General features: G+C 39.3%; 1 protein-coding gene across 21 annotated transcripts in view; it reads left to right on the forward strand.

Moving 5' to 3' along the window:
- Positions 1 to 19,779, forward strand: part of CEP170 (centrosomal protein 170) — a 106,947-nt gene that overhangs the window by 26,493 nt on the left and 60,675 nt on the right. For all 21 annotated transcript variants that reach the window (XM_020787555.3, XM_072993100.2, XM_072993108.2 and 18 more), the window contains exons 4-7: positions 4,388 to 4,466; positions 9,149 to 9,207; positions 9,833 to 9,995; positions 11,039 to 11,173. In XM_020787555.3, the coding sequence (XP_020643214.3) occupies positions 4,388 to 4,466; positions 9,149 to 9,207; positions 9,833 to 9,995; positions 11,039 to 11,173 (436 nt within the window). The remainder of the gene's footprint in view (positions 1 to 4,387; positions 4,467 to 9,148; positions 9,208 to 9,832; positions 9,996 to 11,038; positions 11,174 to 19,779) is intronic.

Below are 19,779 nucleotides of genomic sequence, written 5' to 3' on the forward strand. Positions count from 1 at the left end.
GTACGTTTTTGGTGATTTTTTAAAAAATTGTCAGCGAAGGGGCCAAACAATTTCAGGGTGAAAATTCATTCCACAGCCAGTTTCTCATCTTCTCTCTTCGTGCCTCTCTCAGAATTTGCGTCCTCAGTTGACCTGCTTGAGATATTCTTGTAGAATGGGCAGATCCTGTTGGAAGTGGGCATTCTGCCATGTAGTGAGGTCCCAAACCATTTAGGGTATATAGATTAGAACCATCACCTTGAAGCTGGCACAGAAATGAACAGGTAACCAGTAAAAGGTAGCCAGAATTGTGAGTGAGATGATGATATTTATTCACTCCACTCAGTAATCTGACCACCATGTTCTGGACCTGTTGAAGTTTCAGTGATAGCTTCATGGGCAGCCCCACATAGAGAGTGTTGCCATAGTCTAATCTTGAGACCAATATGGTGAGACACCCAGTGTCAAGGTATAGATGTAGCTGGGAAATCCTCCTGAGATGGAAATAAACAGACTGGACCAAATATGCTATCTGAGTGTCCATAGTCAGCATTGAGTCCAGTAGGACACTCAAACTATGAAGCTCATCATTCACAGAGAAAGCAGCACCCCCAAAGTAAAAGGGGGCACTCAATCTACAGACAACCGGGGCATCCACCCAAAGGACCTCCATTTTGTCCTGGTTCAGCCGTAATTTGTTGGGCTTCATCCACTCCAGTATTGCAGCCAGGCAGTGCTCAAGGGATGGGATGGCATCCACTGCAGTAGGGTGGAAGGAGAGATAGAGCTGTATGTCATTAGCATATTGGTGACACACTACTCAATTTCTGGATGACCTTCCCCAGTGGCCTCATATAGATATAAAACAGCAACAGAGAGATGATCAACACCTGAGGGACACCATAATCAACAGTCCAAAGGATTGAGACCATCTCCTCAAGTTGCACTCTCTGGGCATGGTCCTCCAGGAAGAAACAGAACTAGGGCAAATCCAGGCCACTGATCTCCAGTCCAGATAAGCTCCTCAGGAGGATACTGTGATTGCTGGTATCAAAGGCCACTGAGAGATTAAGAAGGACCATCAGGGACATTTTACCCCACCGGTCTCCCTCAGAAGGTCATCATGCAGGGCAATCAGTGCTGTCTCTGTGCCATGACATGGCCTGGACTGGACTGGAATGGGTCGAGGGCATTGGTTTCATCCAAGAGTGCCTGAAGCTGGTCAGCCACCACCCTCTCTACTAGTTTGCTTTAAAAAGGAACATTGGTGACAGGATGATAGTTGTTACAGTCAATGACCATCAAACTCATTTTTTTCCAGATGGACCTGATAAGTATCTCCTTGAGGGTTTCGGCAACCTGAACCTCAAGGAGAGAGACATTAATGATACAAGTGACCCATTACATTGTAATTGGCCCAACAACTTTTAAAACTTATTCTTGAGACACCTGTGAAAATATGAGTTCTATAACAATATTCTTATCTTTCAATATTCATAGCATATGTGGGGGGGGGCAGGGGAGAGCAATATGAAGTCTCTTTGCATGAGCATATTTCCATTAGGATTGGTAGAACTGATCACCATCAAATACAGACATCATTAGCCCTTATATTACACTTTTTGGTCTGGGGTCATGGCTCAGCCATAGAACTAAAGGTTGCCAAGGGTTACAAAACCCAATCATGTTCAAGAGAAATCTATAGTTAAAGCATCTTTCTGACAGATAGCTATCTGATATTTGTTTGAAAACATCAATTGAAGGAGTCATTGGAGAGCACTTCAAACATTTTAAAAGGGTTACCATGTCCCAAATTTATTCTTTTGCAAGCTAAATATATTGATCTTCCTCATTTGAAGTAGTCATTTGTTCAATGCCATATGTTTATCTTGAGTAGCAGCCTTTCACTATCTTTGTTCTGATTAATTCTGCTAGATGGATAACAATTTTCCTTTTGGAAGAAAAGGCAAAATAGATGTTTAGCAGTCATATCTTCCCTCAGCTAAACATTAGAATTTATCCATCTTTTCCACACAACAGACCTATGACTTCCTTGTTATTCCTCAAGTATCACTAAACTCCATCTTATTTCGTTGTTATTGTTAACTTCTCTTGCAAGTCTGAACTCATTCTGAGGTTTAGTGCACTGTCATCTCTGTATAAATACTAGCTAGTCACATATACTGTACTCTTCCTTGGAGATTTGCTTCTCCTTTCATTTATGATGCATCCCAAGAATCCTGTGAGATCCATATAGTAGCATCGTCCCCCTCTATAAGGAGTCACCTACCTATATCACACATATTTGGGAAATGCCAGTAATCCTTCTATCAGAACTGTCCATAGCCCCCTATCTCAAATGAGGGAGATAAGTTTTTTATCAAGTGCTGTCTCCTGCCTCTGTTCCAGTTGATCAGGTAAAGGCCTCATATCACCTCCAAGAGCACAGCCTGTCTCTTGATAGCCCTGCTTCTCTATGTCATATACCTCCTTTTCTTGCCTCCAGTACTTTGTATTCTTCCTCCTCCCTGGAGCACCCGTACTCTGTTGGTCTTCCAGGAGAACCTCTCAAAATGCTTAATTTTCCCTGATGAGACAAAAAGGTAGCGGCAGATGCTCTACCTCACTGGTTCTTAACCTTGGGTTACTCAGGAGTTTTGGACTGCAACTCCCAGAAGCCTTCACCACCAGCTGTCCTGACTGGGGTTTCTGGGAGTTGCAGTTCAAAAGCATCCGAGTAACAAAGGTTAAGAACCACTGCTCTACCTTTTCTCAAGCTGCTATACCATGTTTTCCAGCAGGACAACAGTTTGCATGTATTTATAATTCTTTGTATTCTCACATTGAGGGCTAACTTGACACTGATGTTACTGTGGTAGTTTTCTCATCTCTTTGTCCTTTGTCGGCAGTGAGTAACATAGCACTATTGTCCTCTTAAACTTTCCTGCTCAGTACGTACACAAAACCTCCCTGCTTACCCAATCTGCTTATGAGTTCTCGGTGACTCTGAGGACAGCTGTAGACTTGGCAACTGTTATCTGCACTCTCTACCAATGTAACTATTTACTTTGTCTCAGCATGCTCTCAGCTGTAGCAGTCCCCAACACTGTGTGCTTTAAAAGATGTAAACAAAAATGAATCTAAATATATTTCTTTTTCTATATTTGTGAAAATAGTTTCTAAAAACAAGTGTAATAAAAATGTGTGGAATGATGCAGAATGAGAAGGTGGAGTTATGTAACTGAACAGATTGGAAATACAGTGGGGTCTCTACTTAAGAACTTAATCCATATTGGAAGGTGGTTCTCAAGTTGAAAAGTTCTTATGTTGAATCTGCATTTCCCATAGGAATGCATTGAAAACCATTTAATCTGTATCTGCTCTTTTCCATCCATAGAAACTACAGTGGAACCTCTACTTAAGAACTTAATCCGTTTTGGAATGGTGTTCTTAAGTTGAAACGTTCTTAAGTTGAAGCAAAATTTCCCATAGGAATGGACTGAAAACCAATTAATCTGTTCTGGCTGGTTTTTGTTATGTAGAGGTGCGTTCGTACATTGAAGCATTAGTTCCCATAGGAACTAATGCAAAGCTGGTTAATACGTACTCTACCACTAGGGGGAGAAATTTTTTTTAACCTAAGATGACCTAAGGTTAAAAAAAGAGCAGGAAAGGTTTTTTTACTGTTCTTATCTTGGATTTCTGTTCTCAAGTAGAAGCAAAATTTAGCAAATGGAGCTGTTCTTAAGTTGGATTGTTCTTAAGTAGAGACGTTCTTAAGTAGAGACCCCACTGTAGGCTAGTTCACCTATTGTTAATTGTAACATAATACTCTGAAATTAAAGTGTTTAAACTCTTTTCACAGTTACACACTACAGATATCATATTTATGATTAAACTTGGTGTTTTTTTCTTATTAATTGAGGTTATACAAAATAAAATACCCAAGCATGAAACATGCAATTGAGTTTGGAGATACTACATTAATTCCATAAAACATCATAAAAATATCTTGAAAAGCACAACTCTTGCTTTGCTGATTTCCTCAGAAATAAGCCCTACTGCATTGAGGGGGATTTACCAATTGGTACATTTTTTCAGATTGCAGTTACAGCACTTATTTAACTGAACTGGCAATAAAAGTAGAAGGTTTGTGGACTGTGTGAGAAGAGCTGAATATGTTTAGGATAGAACCCTAGCAATTAATGTATATTTTCTATTACCAAGATGATGCCATATTTTTGTATGAGATCCATTATACATATTTGGGTGATGTCATGTTGACAATAAATAAAATATATTATAATGTTTTCTATAATTATGTGCTGCCTTGACTCTGTATGAAAAACTAGACACATGTCCAAAAGTTCTTTTTTGCCATGTCTGATACATAATTTTTTTCCTCTAGACATTTGTGAATGATGTGCGGATTCCAGAACAGACGTACATTACCCTAAAGCTTGAGGATAAACTGAGATTTGGATATGATATCCTTATTAAAATATTGCGTTACTGTTGGGTTTCGTTTATAAGTTTAAATTAACAGATGTAAAAGAGTAAGATATAAATATTATGTAATAATCCAGTGCATTTCAGAATTCTTAAGGTGATAGAAAATAATAAATTAAAAATATATTTGAAATGTTGAAATAATTAAAAATTCATTATTGTGGTTGTCAGTATGTTACAGTAAATATAATTTCCCTCTTCTTTGTTTGTGTTCTGTAAAGCGGAAATTAGCAATTTTTTAAAAGACCTCAACAGAAGCTTCAAAAATTAAGCACCTGCAGTTGTTGATTAAAAGGGTACATAATTAGCCAGACCTCAAATTGTATTTCACAGAGTATGCAGTCTCAGAGACTACTCAGCCATCATACCTTAATTCTGAGGACCACCACTAGATCTGGCATTGAAGAAATTAGCTACTTCTGGAAGCACCACTAACTTTGCTTGTTTCTTATGTGATGACACATGCATTCAGGAAGGAAAAAAGAAAAAAAAAGAAAGTTCTGGATAACGCCCTGTAGTGGCAGCTCTCCAAAGCTACATAGTGCCTGAGCAGCAGAGGGGAGTGGCACATTGCCCATATGAGACAGTTGCTTCAGTAGATTTAATAATGAGTCCAACTCTGGGTCACAGGAAGAAATGTACAGTAGGACCCCCTTATCCATAGGATCAGTATCCACTGATTCACTTATCCACAATCTGAATATATTTAAAAAATTAAAAGAAAAAATCCAGAGAAAACTATTTTCACATGTATTACCAGAGCTGGCTGCTAGAGGGAGCCAGACCGTGCTCTGAATACTTGATCATTAAGAATACATAGCATGGCCTCTGGCACAGTCTAGTGGCCAGGCCTGGTAATGCATGTGCAAATAATTTCCCCCCAGTTTCTTTCCCTTTTACCATGGTATATATAGAGATAAGCCTCTGTTCTTATGGTGTCCTCTTCCATCTCACAGCCACAAAATGGCAGGCAGAGAGGATTTTTTTCCACCTGGCTTTCTATTTCCACCCATGAAACTCAGAACTGAAAGAAACTGTTGGCTTCTCCCATGTTTGGGAAGGAAGTAAAGGTTTATTTCTGCCTTTGCAGCTCCATTGTTGGGAAGAGAGATCAGTTCCTTCTTTCTCACTAGAGCGTCACTATGTCAAAAGTGTGTGAGAGCAAGTTTTTCAATCCTGTCTTTCTCCTGGGTGGCTATTGGGATGACAATACTTAAAAGGCCCAAAGACAGCTGTAATTATTTTCCTCCTTACATGCTAAAAAGTAGCAAGCCATTAACAGGAAAAGGTCAGATGTTGCCTTCTGTCACTTTCGACCATCGCTTCTCCAGCAATTGGATCACTAAGTGAAAGGGAAGGGTATAATGGTAGAATAACCAAGCCTCATGTTGTGGGAAAGGCTGAGACAGGATATTTATTTTCTGACCCAGATTTTAGTTTGAACCAAAGAATTACAAGACTTGAAAAGCTCACTTTCACTTTTGAAATCCCACAAAGTGTACCTCTTTAAATTCACACTTGAGCTCTCTAATTGCTATTTTCTCTTCAGAGTTTACACTATTGATTCTCATTAAATTCCTTCATGTACGTTATTCTGAAACATAGTAAAGTGGTGCCTCGCTTAACGATAATCCATTCCAGGAAAATTGCCTTAAGCGAAAACATTGTAAACCGAAATTAAAAACCCCATTGAAACGCATTGAAACCCGTTCAATGCATTCCAATGGGGTAAAAACTCGCCATCCAGTGAAGATCCTCCATACGTGGCCATTTTCGCTGCCTGCAAGGACTCCGTCCCTAAGCACAGCAGGGAGCCATTTTAAACGCCCGATGGCCATTTTGAAAACCTGATGATCAGCTGTTTTTGATCATTGTAAAGTGAAAATCGGTTCCCGAAGCAGGGGACCAATCATCGCTAAGCGAAATTCCCCCATTTATCGTTTTGCGATAGCAAAAAGATCATCGTAAAGCAGATTCGTCGTAATGCGGGGCAATCGTTAAGCAAGGCACCACTGTAAGAGAAAATACAGCTGATTTGTACTTCTCCATGTGGTAGTAACACAACAGCCCATTTCTCAGTTCAGATATCCTACCAAAACATGGTTAAGGAAGCTGGAACTTGTTTTGGAATTATTATATTAGAACATTATGTTGACCAGTAAATCCAAATGGGAAGAATGGTCAACGTTGATTTGTAATATCTTTTATACATGTTACACTTTGATGTGATTTTCTGAATTGATAAACCATGGTTACAATCACTGCATCCTTGCCAGCAATACAACACAGTAAAGAGAGGAGTGAATTCTTGAACTTGAGTACTATGGGGGTTATAATGTTTTATGTCTAGAAGTACACAGGATAGTTTCACATTTCAGAACTAAGTCTAAAACTGAGAGACCAGAATGCTTCTGCATGCTAATGCATTCTGGCCTCTCAATTTTAGACTGTTTTGAAATTTAGACATTAATTCACTGAGAAGGAAATAGTGCACAACATTTTACTCAGACTTGGTATCAGTGTGATAGTACAAATAAAATAATTTGCTTATGCTAAGCAATATTTTACTTACATATGTTATCAATATGATAGTACAAATAAATTTTAGTGTAGTAATGTAACAGTACATCCTTTGGTTTACATATCAAATCTATTTTTCATTTTCTCTAAAATAGATATGCTGTATCTGCATATGGCCCTCAGTGCTTGACTGAAGCCTTATACTGAGTACCAGTGTTCTGTCCAGGAGTGGAGAAATTGATCCTTCCTATACAATGCTGTTTTCATGTACCTCTTTCCCCTATGGCCGTCTACCAATATCTGATTTGTAGACTGAATGGAATATGAATAGGCCAGAAAGTATACAAAGATATTCATCTTATGTGTCATTCTCCCTGTTTAAATCATGCACCTCTCCCATTGTCCAGCATATTAACCCTGGGAAAAGCAAATAAATAAATAAATAAATAAATATAAATTTTTTTAAAAAAGGAAAGTGTGGTGCTTATATACCGCCCCATAGCGCTTCAAGCACTCTCTGAGTGGTTTACAATTTAATTATGCAGGCTACACATTGCCTCCCCAGCGAGCTGTGTACTCATGTTACCGACCTCAGAAGGATAGAAGGCTCAGCCTTGAGCCGGCTACCTGGAATTGAACCCCAGGTCGTGAGCACAGTTTTTGGCTGCAGTACAGCAGCTTAACCACTGCGCCACGAGGCTCAGTAAGCCACAATATGGAGTAGAGGGTATGCAGTGGGTTTTCTTCACACAAGTAAGATTTAAGGTTTAACTGTTTCTACCATGCATATTGTCAAAAAAACCCAGAAGAATGTGTAAAAACTACTCCAAAAAAGCAGAGGCAAAGTAACAGATAATTGATCTACTCCAAAAGCAGTTAATGATACAAACTACCACCACCATTACAATACCATATAATCTGTAGCAGAATAAGTACACAGTAAGCAAATAACAGTTTTAAAAATCATATCCCTCTCCCCAAAACCAAAAGAAGCAAGCAAGTTAATAAAGGCAAGAAAAACAATCAAAGCCCCCCAAAACCAAAGTGACTAGAATATGGGAAGATTTCTCTCCCCATCCCTTGATGTCTTATTCTTTGAGTCTAGTGCAGCAGCAGGCAGGCAGCAAAAGTAATCCAAGAAAGGAGATGATCAAAGAGAGAGGGACAGAATTCCCAAAGGAGTTAGACAAGGGGAAAGAATCCAAAAAATAATCCAAAGGAGGTAATGTTTGTGTAGACAAATGCTACCTGACAGCAGCAAAAATAATATAAATAAACGAGGGATCGGAATCCCTCACAGAAAAATCAAAGGGAAAAGGAAGAGGGTCCTAGATAGAGGGACAGAGGTTGGTGCACAGGCAGCCCAAAGTTGAGGGCACCAGGAGCTACAAGTAAAATAAAGAACTCTCCCACTGAGTTGCAACCAATTCAGGCCCGTCACAGCTTCAAAATTACCACTTCCTGGAGATTCTGACTGAGTGCTGACAGTAGTCTTCTGAACACTGTTGGATGAAAAATTTTCCAGGCAATTTAACAAAGGGTGGAAGAAAGGTTAAACTAAAGAGCAAATCACAAAAGAACGCAAAACGTTTGTGCTCCCCTCTTATTAATATGAATCATCCATATTTTAGAGCAGTGGTCCCCAACCTTTTTCAGTCTGCGGACTGGCTGGGGAAGGTGGGGCACCCGTGTGCTCGTGCGTGAAAACGTGCGCTTGTCTGGGCGCGCTTGCGCTTGTAAGCATGTGCAAACAGTGGTGATGCACTCACACAGGTGTGCTGGAGTGTGTGCACAGGTGCAAACACGCTGTGCAGGTGTGAGCGCATGCAGGGGTTGGGGCTGGAGGTCTATCGTGGCATTTGGGGACCTCTGTTTTAGAGGCTTTCTTTTGGACTCCATGAAAAACCATGAAACTGGAGTACAGTATTTTTCATGTTCTTTTCCTTTCATCAAAACATGAAAATCCAATCCCTACTCACCACCCTTGCTGCATGCTTTCCACAGAGACAAATATGTGGCCCTACCCAATGCTGAGATAGAAACTGGAACTAATGTTTTCTCCCCATAAATGTTGCAGTTAGCAAAATGAATTTGTAGTTTCTAGATAACGAAAATAACTACTTTCCTTATCATATCATACATACCAATCTTTTTACAGTCGTTAGAGGTGAGATGAGAGTCCCTGAAGAAGCACTTAAGGTAATTTTATGTTATTATTGGATTTTTATCCCGCCCTTCTAGACAGTAGTCTACTCAGGGCGGCTCACAATATAATATAATCTGTACCTATAGCTATATAATGCATGTTTGTTTCTAGGCGTGGATTGTCTTGGTACAAGTTTATTTTCAACAAATAGCAGCCTCCATACAAGCATTTTGAGAACACCTATGACTACTCCTGCTTTCCTTGCAGACGTGTTTGTCAAAACATCTGCTTCCCCATAGAAGTCCCTGTGATGGTTGTATATATGGACTCAAATTAAGATGCAAAATTATACCTCTTATACAGTAGATCTAAAACCACTCCATTTTTGCCTTAAGAATGAGTTTTTTCAATGGATTATCTCGAGACTCATCTCTCACAGTCGGATTAGAATCAAGGTTTAGTTTTACATTGACTGAAATCCTGTAGTAAATTGCAACAAGAATAAGCCCATTGAATCAGTGAAACTTATGTAGGTGTTGACTCACCAAATCCCCACTGATTCAGTGGAGCAAATGGTTGTGATTTACTGCTGGATTTCAAGCAGTGTATTCTGAACAGCACATTATCCCTTGCTATAATTCTGTTGCTTGGCTTGATGGAATTTTATTTACCTTCCAGCATGAGAAGTTTACAAGTCAGCTACAGTTATCTCAGAAATCCTCAGAAGCAGAAGGATCAAAAGTAACTAGTGCCAAAGCTGCAGAGCCAAAGGTACAAGACACCATTGCTGAAGTGCATCACAAATCTCTAGATGCACTGAAATCTGAGGAGAAATCTGCAGGTAAGAAATATCCCAGTCCTTAAGATCTATTGAGTATTTCACATACTGCACGATTGATGTTAAATGGTATTACAAGATATATGGATAAATAGTGTATAATGGTTTGATTCATATGTACTAGAAATTCTAATTTTGTGGCAGAAACTGTTAAAGATACTTCAGTTTATATTTTCCTCTGACACTATTCATAATCTGTGAACTGGAAATACACAAGGATGGTTAACTCAAAGTCCTTTGTCATTAGATAAGCTGAGGTTTGGTTCCTTCCCTTAACTTGTGTGCTGAACAATATGACACCAGTTACTGGAAAGCAGGTTCTAATTTGTTCTTACTCCTAAAAAATGGAATGAGAATATTTGAATATTCGAATATTTGAATATTTGAATATGCCTCTTGCTTATATATTAGAGTGTTGAAAGAGTACAAAGAGGAAGAAGAAGTAATCTATAAAATAGCTGACTGGATAGCTCCATGAGTTAGGTATCTGGCTGTAGAGCCAGAGGTTGGGAGTTCAACCACAGAAGAGCCAACCTGTGTGACCTTGGCAAGATGCACAGTCCCAAGATGCTATCAGGAGAAGGGAATGACAAACCATTTCTGAGTACTCTCTACCTAAAAGACCCTGAAAAGGGTCACCATAAGTAAGAATTGACTGGATGGCACACGATGATGACAATGATGTAGTCTGAGCTGGTATAAAATCTGTTTCCAATTTTAGAGACAATGAAGGAAAATTTAATGTGCAAATACTGATAAAACTAGGTTTTCCTTTTGGACCCTACAGGCCACATGTTCCAGAAAAGTCAATCCTCTATTTTCATATGTTGTTTCTACATCCAGATTAGCTCTGCAAGGCTGTCAAGGAACACTATGTATTAAATATATTGCTTGCTTAGAATGCAGATAGCTTAGCTTGTTTTAAACATTTTGAAGGCAGTAGAAGCAAAAGCCCATGAGTATTTAACTTGGATTGCAATATGTGAGAGAACTGTTTCTGATATTATAACTTTCACCACTCTTAACCAGTAACTTTGGTTGTGCAGATCTTTCTACCATGCCTCGTGGTACACCTTTGTATGGGCAACCAGCATGGTGGGGTGATGATGAGGCTGAAGAACAGAATGGCTTCAAACAAGATGGTAAACCTGAAGAGAAAATACATGAAACTGGAGTGTTAGGTAAGGTTATCTAGAAAAAAATAGCTCAGTTTTCTGCACCTTTGTTTCAAAGGTGATAATGCATCACATATATTTCAAGTCTTCATCAGATTTGTTGCCAAGAAAGCAATGTTAACAGTTCATTGCCTGTAGTATGTTCAGTGTAATATTTCTTACATAATACAGTACTAAAAGGCATGCACTGTTTTGAAGATATCAGTATATTGTAGGACCCCTATCTATGTATGTAGCAGGATCAGCAGTGGCAGAGCTGAATGCCAGCTGTATTATTATTACAGCTACATCTGTAATAATACTGATCTTCCTGTTAGGCAACTTTTCTGGCTTTATTTTCCCCAGTTCATCCAACAGAAGTTAGTAACAAATATTTGCTGTACTTACTAGGAGAAACTAATACTACTTTTATACTACTATATTTCTACTCAGAAATATGACCCATTATGGTCAGTGGCATTATTCCCGTGCATGTTTATACAAGATTGCCGTATAAAGGTACTTTTATTCAGGTGCCTCTGGGATGGAAGCTTTAAAAAAAAAAACTAGCTTTCAGTAGAATCTGTTTTGATGAAAGGTATTGTCTCTTCGCCAAGGCTTTTGTGATTAAACCCTGTTTATTTTATTCTATAGGATTTAATCATGATAGCGAGAATCTTATTGGGGATTCATGCCAGTATAAATGTATTTATGTAAACCCTGATTATTGCCGGTAATTAAAGAGTTTCTGCTCACATTGCTGGTTCCATGACCAAGAAAATTTGCTGTCATGATTTATGACTTACACGTATGCTGGTGACCAGTAGGAGTCAGGCCAATATCTATATTTTTATAAAGTTTTGTCCCAGTTTGTGTTTCTTTGCTGTGCTATAATTTCGTAAAGGCAGAACTAACAATTGGTTCTTTTCATATGTGGGGTTATGCATATTATTTTTCATTAACTGATTTAAAGGCTATAGAGACATTCTAAAAGAATTATTGAATGCAAGAGTCCAGGTATACTTCTGCAGTCACTTATACTTAATAGCATTTTTGGAATGACTCAACAAAAATGTCATTTGTCTGATTTACATGGGTTCCAAACAATATTGAGAAACAGATTGGTTTCTTGGATACCAATCAGTTGGTGGCTGTTAAAAACAAGTAGTCATTCAAATAATAAAAAAAGGAATTGACTGACTGTGATGAAAGCTGTATTATGTGAGGCAACACAAATCCTTGTCACATAAAATCATAAGCTGTTCATTGGGGAAAAATACAGTTTATCTGAAAGGATTCCTGTTTATAGTTGTTGTGGGTTTTTTGGCCTCTTTGGCCGTGTTCTGAAGGTTGTTCTTCCTGACGTTTCGCCAGTCTCTGTGGCTGGCATCTTCAGAGGACTGGAGAAGAAACTCTGTCCATGCTCTGTTGGTGTTTGTTGGATAGTTGAGTGTTTATAGCTGTGGGAAACAGCTTTTTTTCCCCAGGAGATAGGGTGATCAGCATGTTTTTGTTGTGATAAGGGGGGGAGGGAGAGATTATCTGTCACTGTGATTGATGGGTGTCTTTAGCTGGTCTTTTGTGTGCAATGATCCCTGGCCCTTGTGGCTGGGTAGAGTTCGTTGACCTTTTGCAGGTTGTATTTTTCAGAATGGGGTGCCAGGCCATGTTTAGTTTTAGCACTTCTTCTTTCCTGTTGAAGTTCTGTTTATGTTTACGGATTTCAATGGCTTCCCTGTGCAGTCTAACAAACAGATTGCTGGTGTTGTCCAGTACTTCAGTATTTTGAAATAGAATTTCATGTCCAGCTTGTTTTAGGGCATGTTCAGCTACTGCTGATTTTTCCGGTTGTTTTAATCTGCAGTGTCTCTCATGTTCTTTGATTCTGGTGTGAATGCTGTGTTTTGTGGTTCCAATATATACCTGTCCACAACTGCATGGTATCCGGTATACTTCTGCAGTGGTGAGGGGGTCTCTTTTGTCCTTTGCTGACTGTAACATTTGTTGTATTTTTGTGGTGGGTCTGAATACTTTTTGTAGGTTATGTTTCCCACAGCTATAAATACTCAACTATCCAACAAACACCAACAGAGCATGGACAGAGTTCCTACTCCAGTCCTCTGAAGATGCCGGCCACAGAGACTGGCAAAACGTTAGGAAGAACAACCTTCAGAACATGGGCAAAAAGCCCGAAAAACCCACAACTGTTAGATCCCAGCCGTGAAAGCCTTTGCGAATACATTGATTCCTGTTTATGTTTTTGGTTGTGCTTGATGTTTATAGTTAAAGGCAGTAAAGTATTATTTCTATATTGTTTTATTCCACATTTTCCCTACTGTTTTTAATAACCTGTGATATATATTTGGAGACAGTACAGCCCTTTTTGAGCATAAGTAGCCCTGTAGCTACAAAATGATTAGAGAACAAGAAACAAGGAGTAAAAGAAGGAATAAAATGAACATACCTCATAATAGACAGTTGTATGAAATGAGATTATTTAGTTATCAGTGTGAGGACCAGTGCTCTTTAACTTTTTCATAAATGATCTAGAATAAGAGATTAAAAAGGCTAGGAGAGCCAGTGTGGCATAGTGGGTAACATAGCAGTTTAAGAGTAGGAGAGCTGAGTTCAAATCCCCACTTGACTGTGAAAATTCACAGGGAGCTGTTGGCTATGGTTAATGATTTCTTTAACAACTCACATATCCTGAGGACTCTGTAAGGGTCACAGTGATTCAAATGTAACTACATGGCAATTGGTCAGGTTTCCAGATGACATCAAATTATTCAAGATGATATAAACAAAAAGGGACTGTGAAAAGCTCCAGGAGGATCTTTATAAATTGGTGAAAACTATTAAAATGGCAAATGCAACTCAATGTGAGTATGCGAAACACTGATCCACATTTGGGGCAGAAAATCTTAACCAGTTTGAACTGATGAGGCCAGTGATAATGGATACTTGGAATTTTCCTGTTCACGTGCACCATAACCTCTGGATACCATTTGCTTGGAAGCAACATCAGGACTGCACTATTGCCTTGAACTCCTGCTTGTCAGTTACCTAGAGATATTTGGTTGACTGACCACAGGAGGAAGAGGATTAGAATTGAAAAAAAATTGATCTGATCCAGCAAGGTCTTTATTATGTCTTTATTAAATATGCTGATTGAATACACATATATAGTTGTTATCAACCCACCACTTGTCTTCACCATCAGGACAATAGCTATGAAGAAATTAGTATTTGCATAAACAGCTCACAGATTTCCAGGCATCTCAATACATGTTTATTGTTTAAATCGTCCAAGCTTTCAATGGCAGTATCCTGTGCCACCTTTGTCAGGGAAGGCAAGATAGCAACTAAAACAAAGCTAACCTTAATGCAACAAGGTACAGTCAAAACCAGCTGGGTAAACACACTGGCCAGTATTATATAAGGGCAACCTGCCAAGTCTATTGAGTTTACAAAACAAAGGCTTCCAGCAAGCACTATTTTTGATCTGAATGCTTTCAGCCATCATCATCCTGCCTATAAAAGAACAGTCCTTTGTACTTCGGTTCATAAAAAATATGTAGTGTTGGATACAGACACTTTGGATGATGAGCTTCAATTGTTATGGTCCATCTTTAGGAAAATGGATATTCTACTAGGGACATTAAGTGGGTATTGGACCCTAACAACAGAAGAGTGAGAGAAAGGGAAGACAATGATGGTCATTCTTCCTTTTTACACGAAAGTTTCAGCAAAGATGGGAAGATTGGTTCATAAGATTCATTTCAAGCCTGTTTTCTGTCCTATTAACCAAATCGAACAAATGATCTCTCCAGTTAAAGATCCTTTCTAGGACTTAGAGTCCAGGCATATATGGAGTACCAAGTTGTTGTGGTCAGGCTTACATTGGCCAGCTTGAAAGATCTATTACAGAGAGAATATCTGAACACAGCCTGAAAAATCTGGACTAACTGAACATTGTATCAAGTTTGGTCATCAGCCCCAATGGAATGGGGTACAAATATTGACCCAACCCAGTCAATTCTGGGATTGAATTATTACTGAGGTTCTCTTGGTAAAACTTGAACCACATTCCATCAACAGAGATAGTGGTGTTTAGTGCTTGCTTGGAAGTCTTTGTTTTGTAAACTGGATAGACCTGGCAGGTTGCCCTTATATAATACTGGCCAGTGTGCGATACTGACTCTTAAATGTGAATTTGCCTAAATCTGGTCTGAGTGTTTACCCAGTTGGTTTTGATTTTACAGTACATTGTTGTATTTAAGGTTAGCTTTGTTTTAGTTGATATCTTGCCTTCCCTGACGAAGATGGCAGCAGGATATTACCATTTAAAGCTTGGACTATTTAAAAATAAACAGGTATTGACATGCCTGCAAGTCCGTGAGCTGTTTATGCAAAGCATTCATTATAAAAGACTGAGATCTCAAATTAGGATTTATTTATTACATCTATGCCCCAATGTGCCTGCACTTTTCTCTAAACAATAAGTGGCTAACAAAGAAACAATTAAAATAAGTTAAAATAGATTAAAAGAAAATAAGGCATAAAATTACTAAAATCATGATAATGAAACCAATTAAATTTGTTATAATAATCAGCAGAACAGTTTAAAATGCTGGTTTGAGGAATTGTTTCTTCATGTCTCTCTTAAAAGCAACAAAAGTACGAACTAGTCACAATCTTGGGAGCAATGTATTCCATGATCTAGGAACAGCATATCTAGGATTTTGTGGGAGATATGCATGAGTAAGAATGGGCATGGGTCTGTCAGCAAATACTTATGCAGAATGTGGTAGAGTGTTTTTCATATAATGTTCTATTTTCTACATGTTATCTATCGACTGGCATTTCTTTGTTTAACATTTCATATTGAAATATGGAAACGGTTTTCTATATGAAAAACATTTTAATGTGCTTTGATCCAAATCCAAAGTAGAATCAGTAAATCTACTTTGTATTTTGCTAGTTCATAAATAGGACTAGAATAATAGAATCATAGAAAAGTGAAGTTGGAAGGGGCCTTCTACGAGGGGCCATCAACTAACTCCCTGCGCAATGCAGGAATGCAATCAAAGCATATCTCTAATATTGTTTATACTAGTTAGTTTAATACAGTTTAAAATAAGCTGGTATTAAAGTTCCAAATTGACCAAATTGTTCAGTGCTGTACAGTATTAAAAATTATAGTATATCGATCCAACAGAAGTGAAAGTATATTGTACATGACGGAGCATGATTTAATGAGGGGGACTGAGTGGGAGATTAGCTACTGTTAAGCCATCTAGATACAATTAGCCTTTACAGTCTTAGGTTAATAAGATTATTTTGCATTACTGCTGTTCAGCCTTAACAGAAACCACTAAGGAAAGAATGCTACAAATACAGTGTTTTACTTTACATACCTGCTACTGTTCTTCTTTCTTTTAAATATATTATTGTTTTATACTTTTTTCTCCCTCCCCCCACAGTCCAATATTACCACACACAAACCTGTAGTAGCTTCTTTGTACCGTTTCCCCGAAAATAAGACCTAATCTGAAAATAAGCCCTAGTACAATTTTCACCCCTTCACGGATTGCTGCCTTATTGTGGCGAAGGGGCTTGAGTAATTCAGAGAAGCTATGGGCTATGCCATGCAGAGACACCCAAGACTGACAGGTCATAGTGGAGAGTTCTGACTAAACGCAATCCACTTGGAGTAGGAACAGCAAGCAACTCCAGTATCTTTGCCAAGAAAACTCCATTGACAGAAACAAAAGGCTAAAAGATATGATGCTGGAAGATGAGCCCCTCAGGTCAGAAGGCGTCCAACATGCTACTGAGGAAGAGCAGAGAACAAGTATGGGTAGCTCCAGAGCTAATGAAGTGGTTGGGCCAAAGCCGAAAGGACGCTCAGCTGTGGACGCACCTGGAAGTGAAAGGAAAGTCCGATGCTGCAAAGAAAAATACTGCATAGGAACCTGGAATGTAAAATCTATGAACCTTGGTAAGCTGGATGTGGTAAAACAGGAGATGGCATGAATAAACATTGACATCCTGGGCACTAGTGAACTAAAATCGACATGAATGGGCAAATTCAATTCAGACGATTAATATGTCTACTATTGTGGGCAAGAATCCTGTAGAAGAAATGGAGTAGCCCTCATAGTCAACAAAAGAGTGGTAAAAGCTGTACTGGGATACAATCTCAAAAATAATAGAATGATTTCAATACGAATCCAAGGCAGACCTTTCAACATCACAGCAATCCAATTTTATGCACCAACTACCAATGCTGAAGAGGCTGAAACTGACCGATTCTATGAAGACTTATATACAACACCTTCTAGAACTGACACCAAAGAAAGATGTTCTTCTCATTCTAGGGGACTGGAATGCTAAAGTAGGGAGTCAAGAGAGAAAAGGAACAACAGGTAAGTGTGGCCTTGGAGTTCAAAACGAAACAGGGCAAAGGCTAATAGAGTTTTGTCAAGAGAACAAGCTGGTCATCACAAACACTCTTTTCCAACAACACAAGAGGCGACTCTACACATGGAAATCACCAGATGGGCAATACCGAAACCAGATTGATTATGTTCTCTGCAGCCAAAGATGGAGAAGCTCTATACAGTCAGCAAAAACAAGACCTGGAACTGATTGTGGCTCTGATCATCAGCTTCTTATAGCAACATTCAAGCTTAAACTGAAGAAAGTAGGAAAAACCACTGGGCTAGTCAGGTATAACTTAAACCAAAGTGAAGAACAGATTTAAGGAACTAGATTTGGTGGACAGAGTGCCTGAAGAACTATGGATGGAGGCCCGTAACACTGTACAGGAGGCAGCTACAAAAACCATCCCAAAGAAAAGGAAGTGCAAGAAAGCAAACTGGCTGTCCAAGGAGACCTTACAAATAGCAAAGAAGAGAAGGGAAACAAAATGCAAGGGAGATAGGGAAAGTTACAGAAAATGGAATGGAGACCTCTAAAGAATAGCAGGGAGAGACAAGAGGGCCTTCTTAAAGGATCAGTGGAAAGAAATAGAGGAAAATAATAGAAAGGGAACAACTAGAGATTTGTTCAAGAAAATTGGAGCTATTAAAGGAACCTTTTGTGCAAAGATGGACATGATAAAGGACAAAAGAGGGAGGGACCTCACAGAAGCAGAAGACACCAAGAAGAGATGGCAAGAATACATAGAGGAATTATACCAGAAAGATCTGGATGTCCTGGACAACCTAAATAGTGTGGTTGCTGAGCTTGAGCCAGACATCCTGGAAGGTGAAGTCAAGTGGGCCTTAGAAAGCATGCCTAACAACAAGGGCAGCAATATGTGGACCGAGAATTCCCAGAAGTACAAACTGGATTTCGAAGGGGCAGAGGAACTAGCGACCAAATTGGTAACATGCGCTGGATAATGGAGAAAGACAGAGAGTTCCAGAAAAACATATACTTCTGCTTCATTGACTACACAAAAGCCTTTGACTGTGTGGACCACAGCAAACTATGGCAAGCTCTTAAAGTGCCTGACCACCGCATCTATCTTCTGAGAAATCTATATGTGGGACAGGAAGCAACAGTTAGAACTGGAAAGGGAACAACTGATTGGTTCAAAATTGGGAGAGGAGTATAACAAGGCTGTATATTCTCTCCCTGCTTATTTAACTTGTATGCAGAATATATCATGCGAAAGGCTGGACTGGAGGAATCCCAAGCTGGAATTAAAATTGCCGGAAGAAATATCAACAACCTCCGATATGCAGATTATACCATACTGATGGCAGAAATTGAAGAGGAATTAAAGAACCTCTTAATGAGGGTGAAAGAGGAGAGCGCAAAAAATAGTCTGAAGCTCAACATCAAAAAAACTACGATCTTGGCCACTGGTCCCATCCCCTCCTGCCAAATAGAAGGGGAAGATATGGAGGCAGTGACAGATTTTACTTTCTTGGGCTCCATGATCACTGCAGATGGGGACAGCAGTCACGAAATTAGAAGACGGCTGTTTCTTGGGAGGAAAGCGATGACAAACCTAGACAGCATCTTAAAACGCAGAGACCTCACCTTGCCAACAAAGGTCTGCATATTCAAAGCTATAGTTTTTCAAGTACTGATGTATGAACATGGAAGCTGGACCATAAAGAAGGCTGACTGCCAAAGAATTGATGCTTTTGAATTGTGGTGCTGGAGGAGGCTCTTGAGAGTCCCCTGGACTGCAAGAAGAACAAACTTACCCATTCTAAAGGAAATCAACCCTCAGTGCTCACTGGAAGGACAGATCCTGAAGCTGAGGCTCCAATACTTTGGCCATCTCATGAGAAGAGAAGACTCCCTGGAAAAGACCCTGATGTTGGGAAAGTGTGAAGGCAAGAGGAGAAGGGGACGACAGAGGACGAGATGGTTGGACATTGTCATTGAAGCTACCAACATGAATTTGATCAAACTCCAGGAGGCAGTGGAAGCCAGGAGGGCCTGGCATGCTGTGGTTCATGGGGTCACGAAGAGTCAGACATGACTTAACGACTAAATAACAACAAAGTGATTTTTCAGGATGCTCGTAATATAAGCCCTACCCTGAAAATAAGGCACAGTTAAGTGAAACCCCTCCCTCCACCATTGTGCAGCAACCAGAAGAAGATGAC

This window comes from Pogona vitticeps, chromosome 1 (assembly GCF_051106095.1).
Source record: "Pogona vitticeps strain Pit_001003342236 chromosome 1, PviZW2.1, whole genome shotgun sequence".
NCBI lineage: Eukaryota > Metazoa > Chordata > Lepidosauria > Squamata > Agamidae > Pogona > Pogona vitticeps.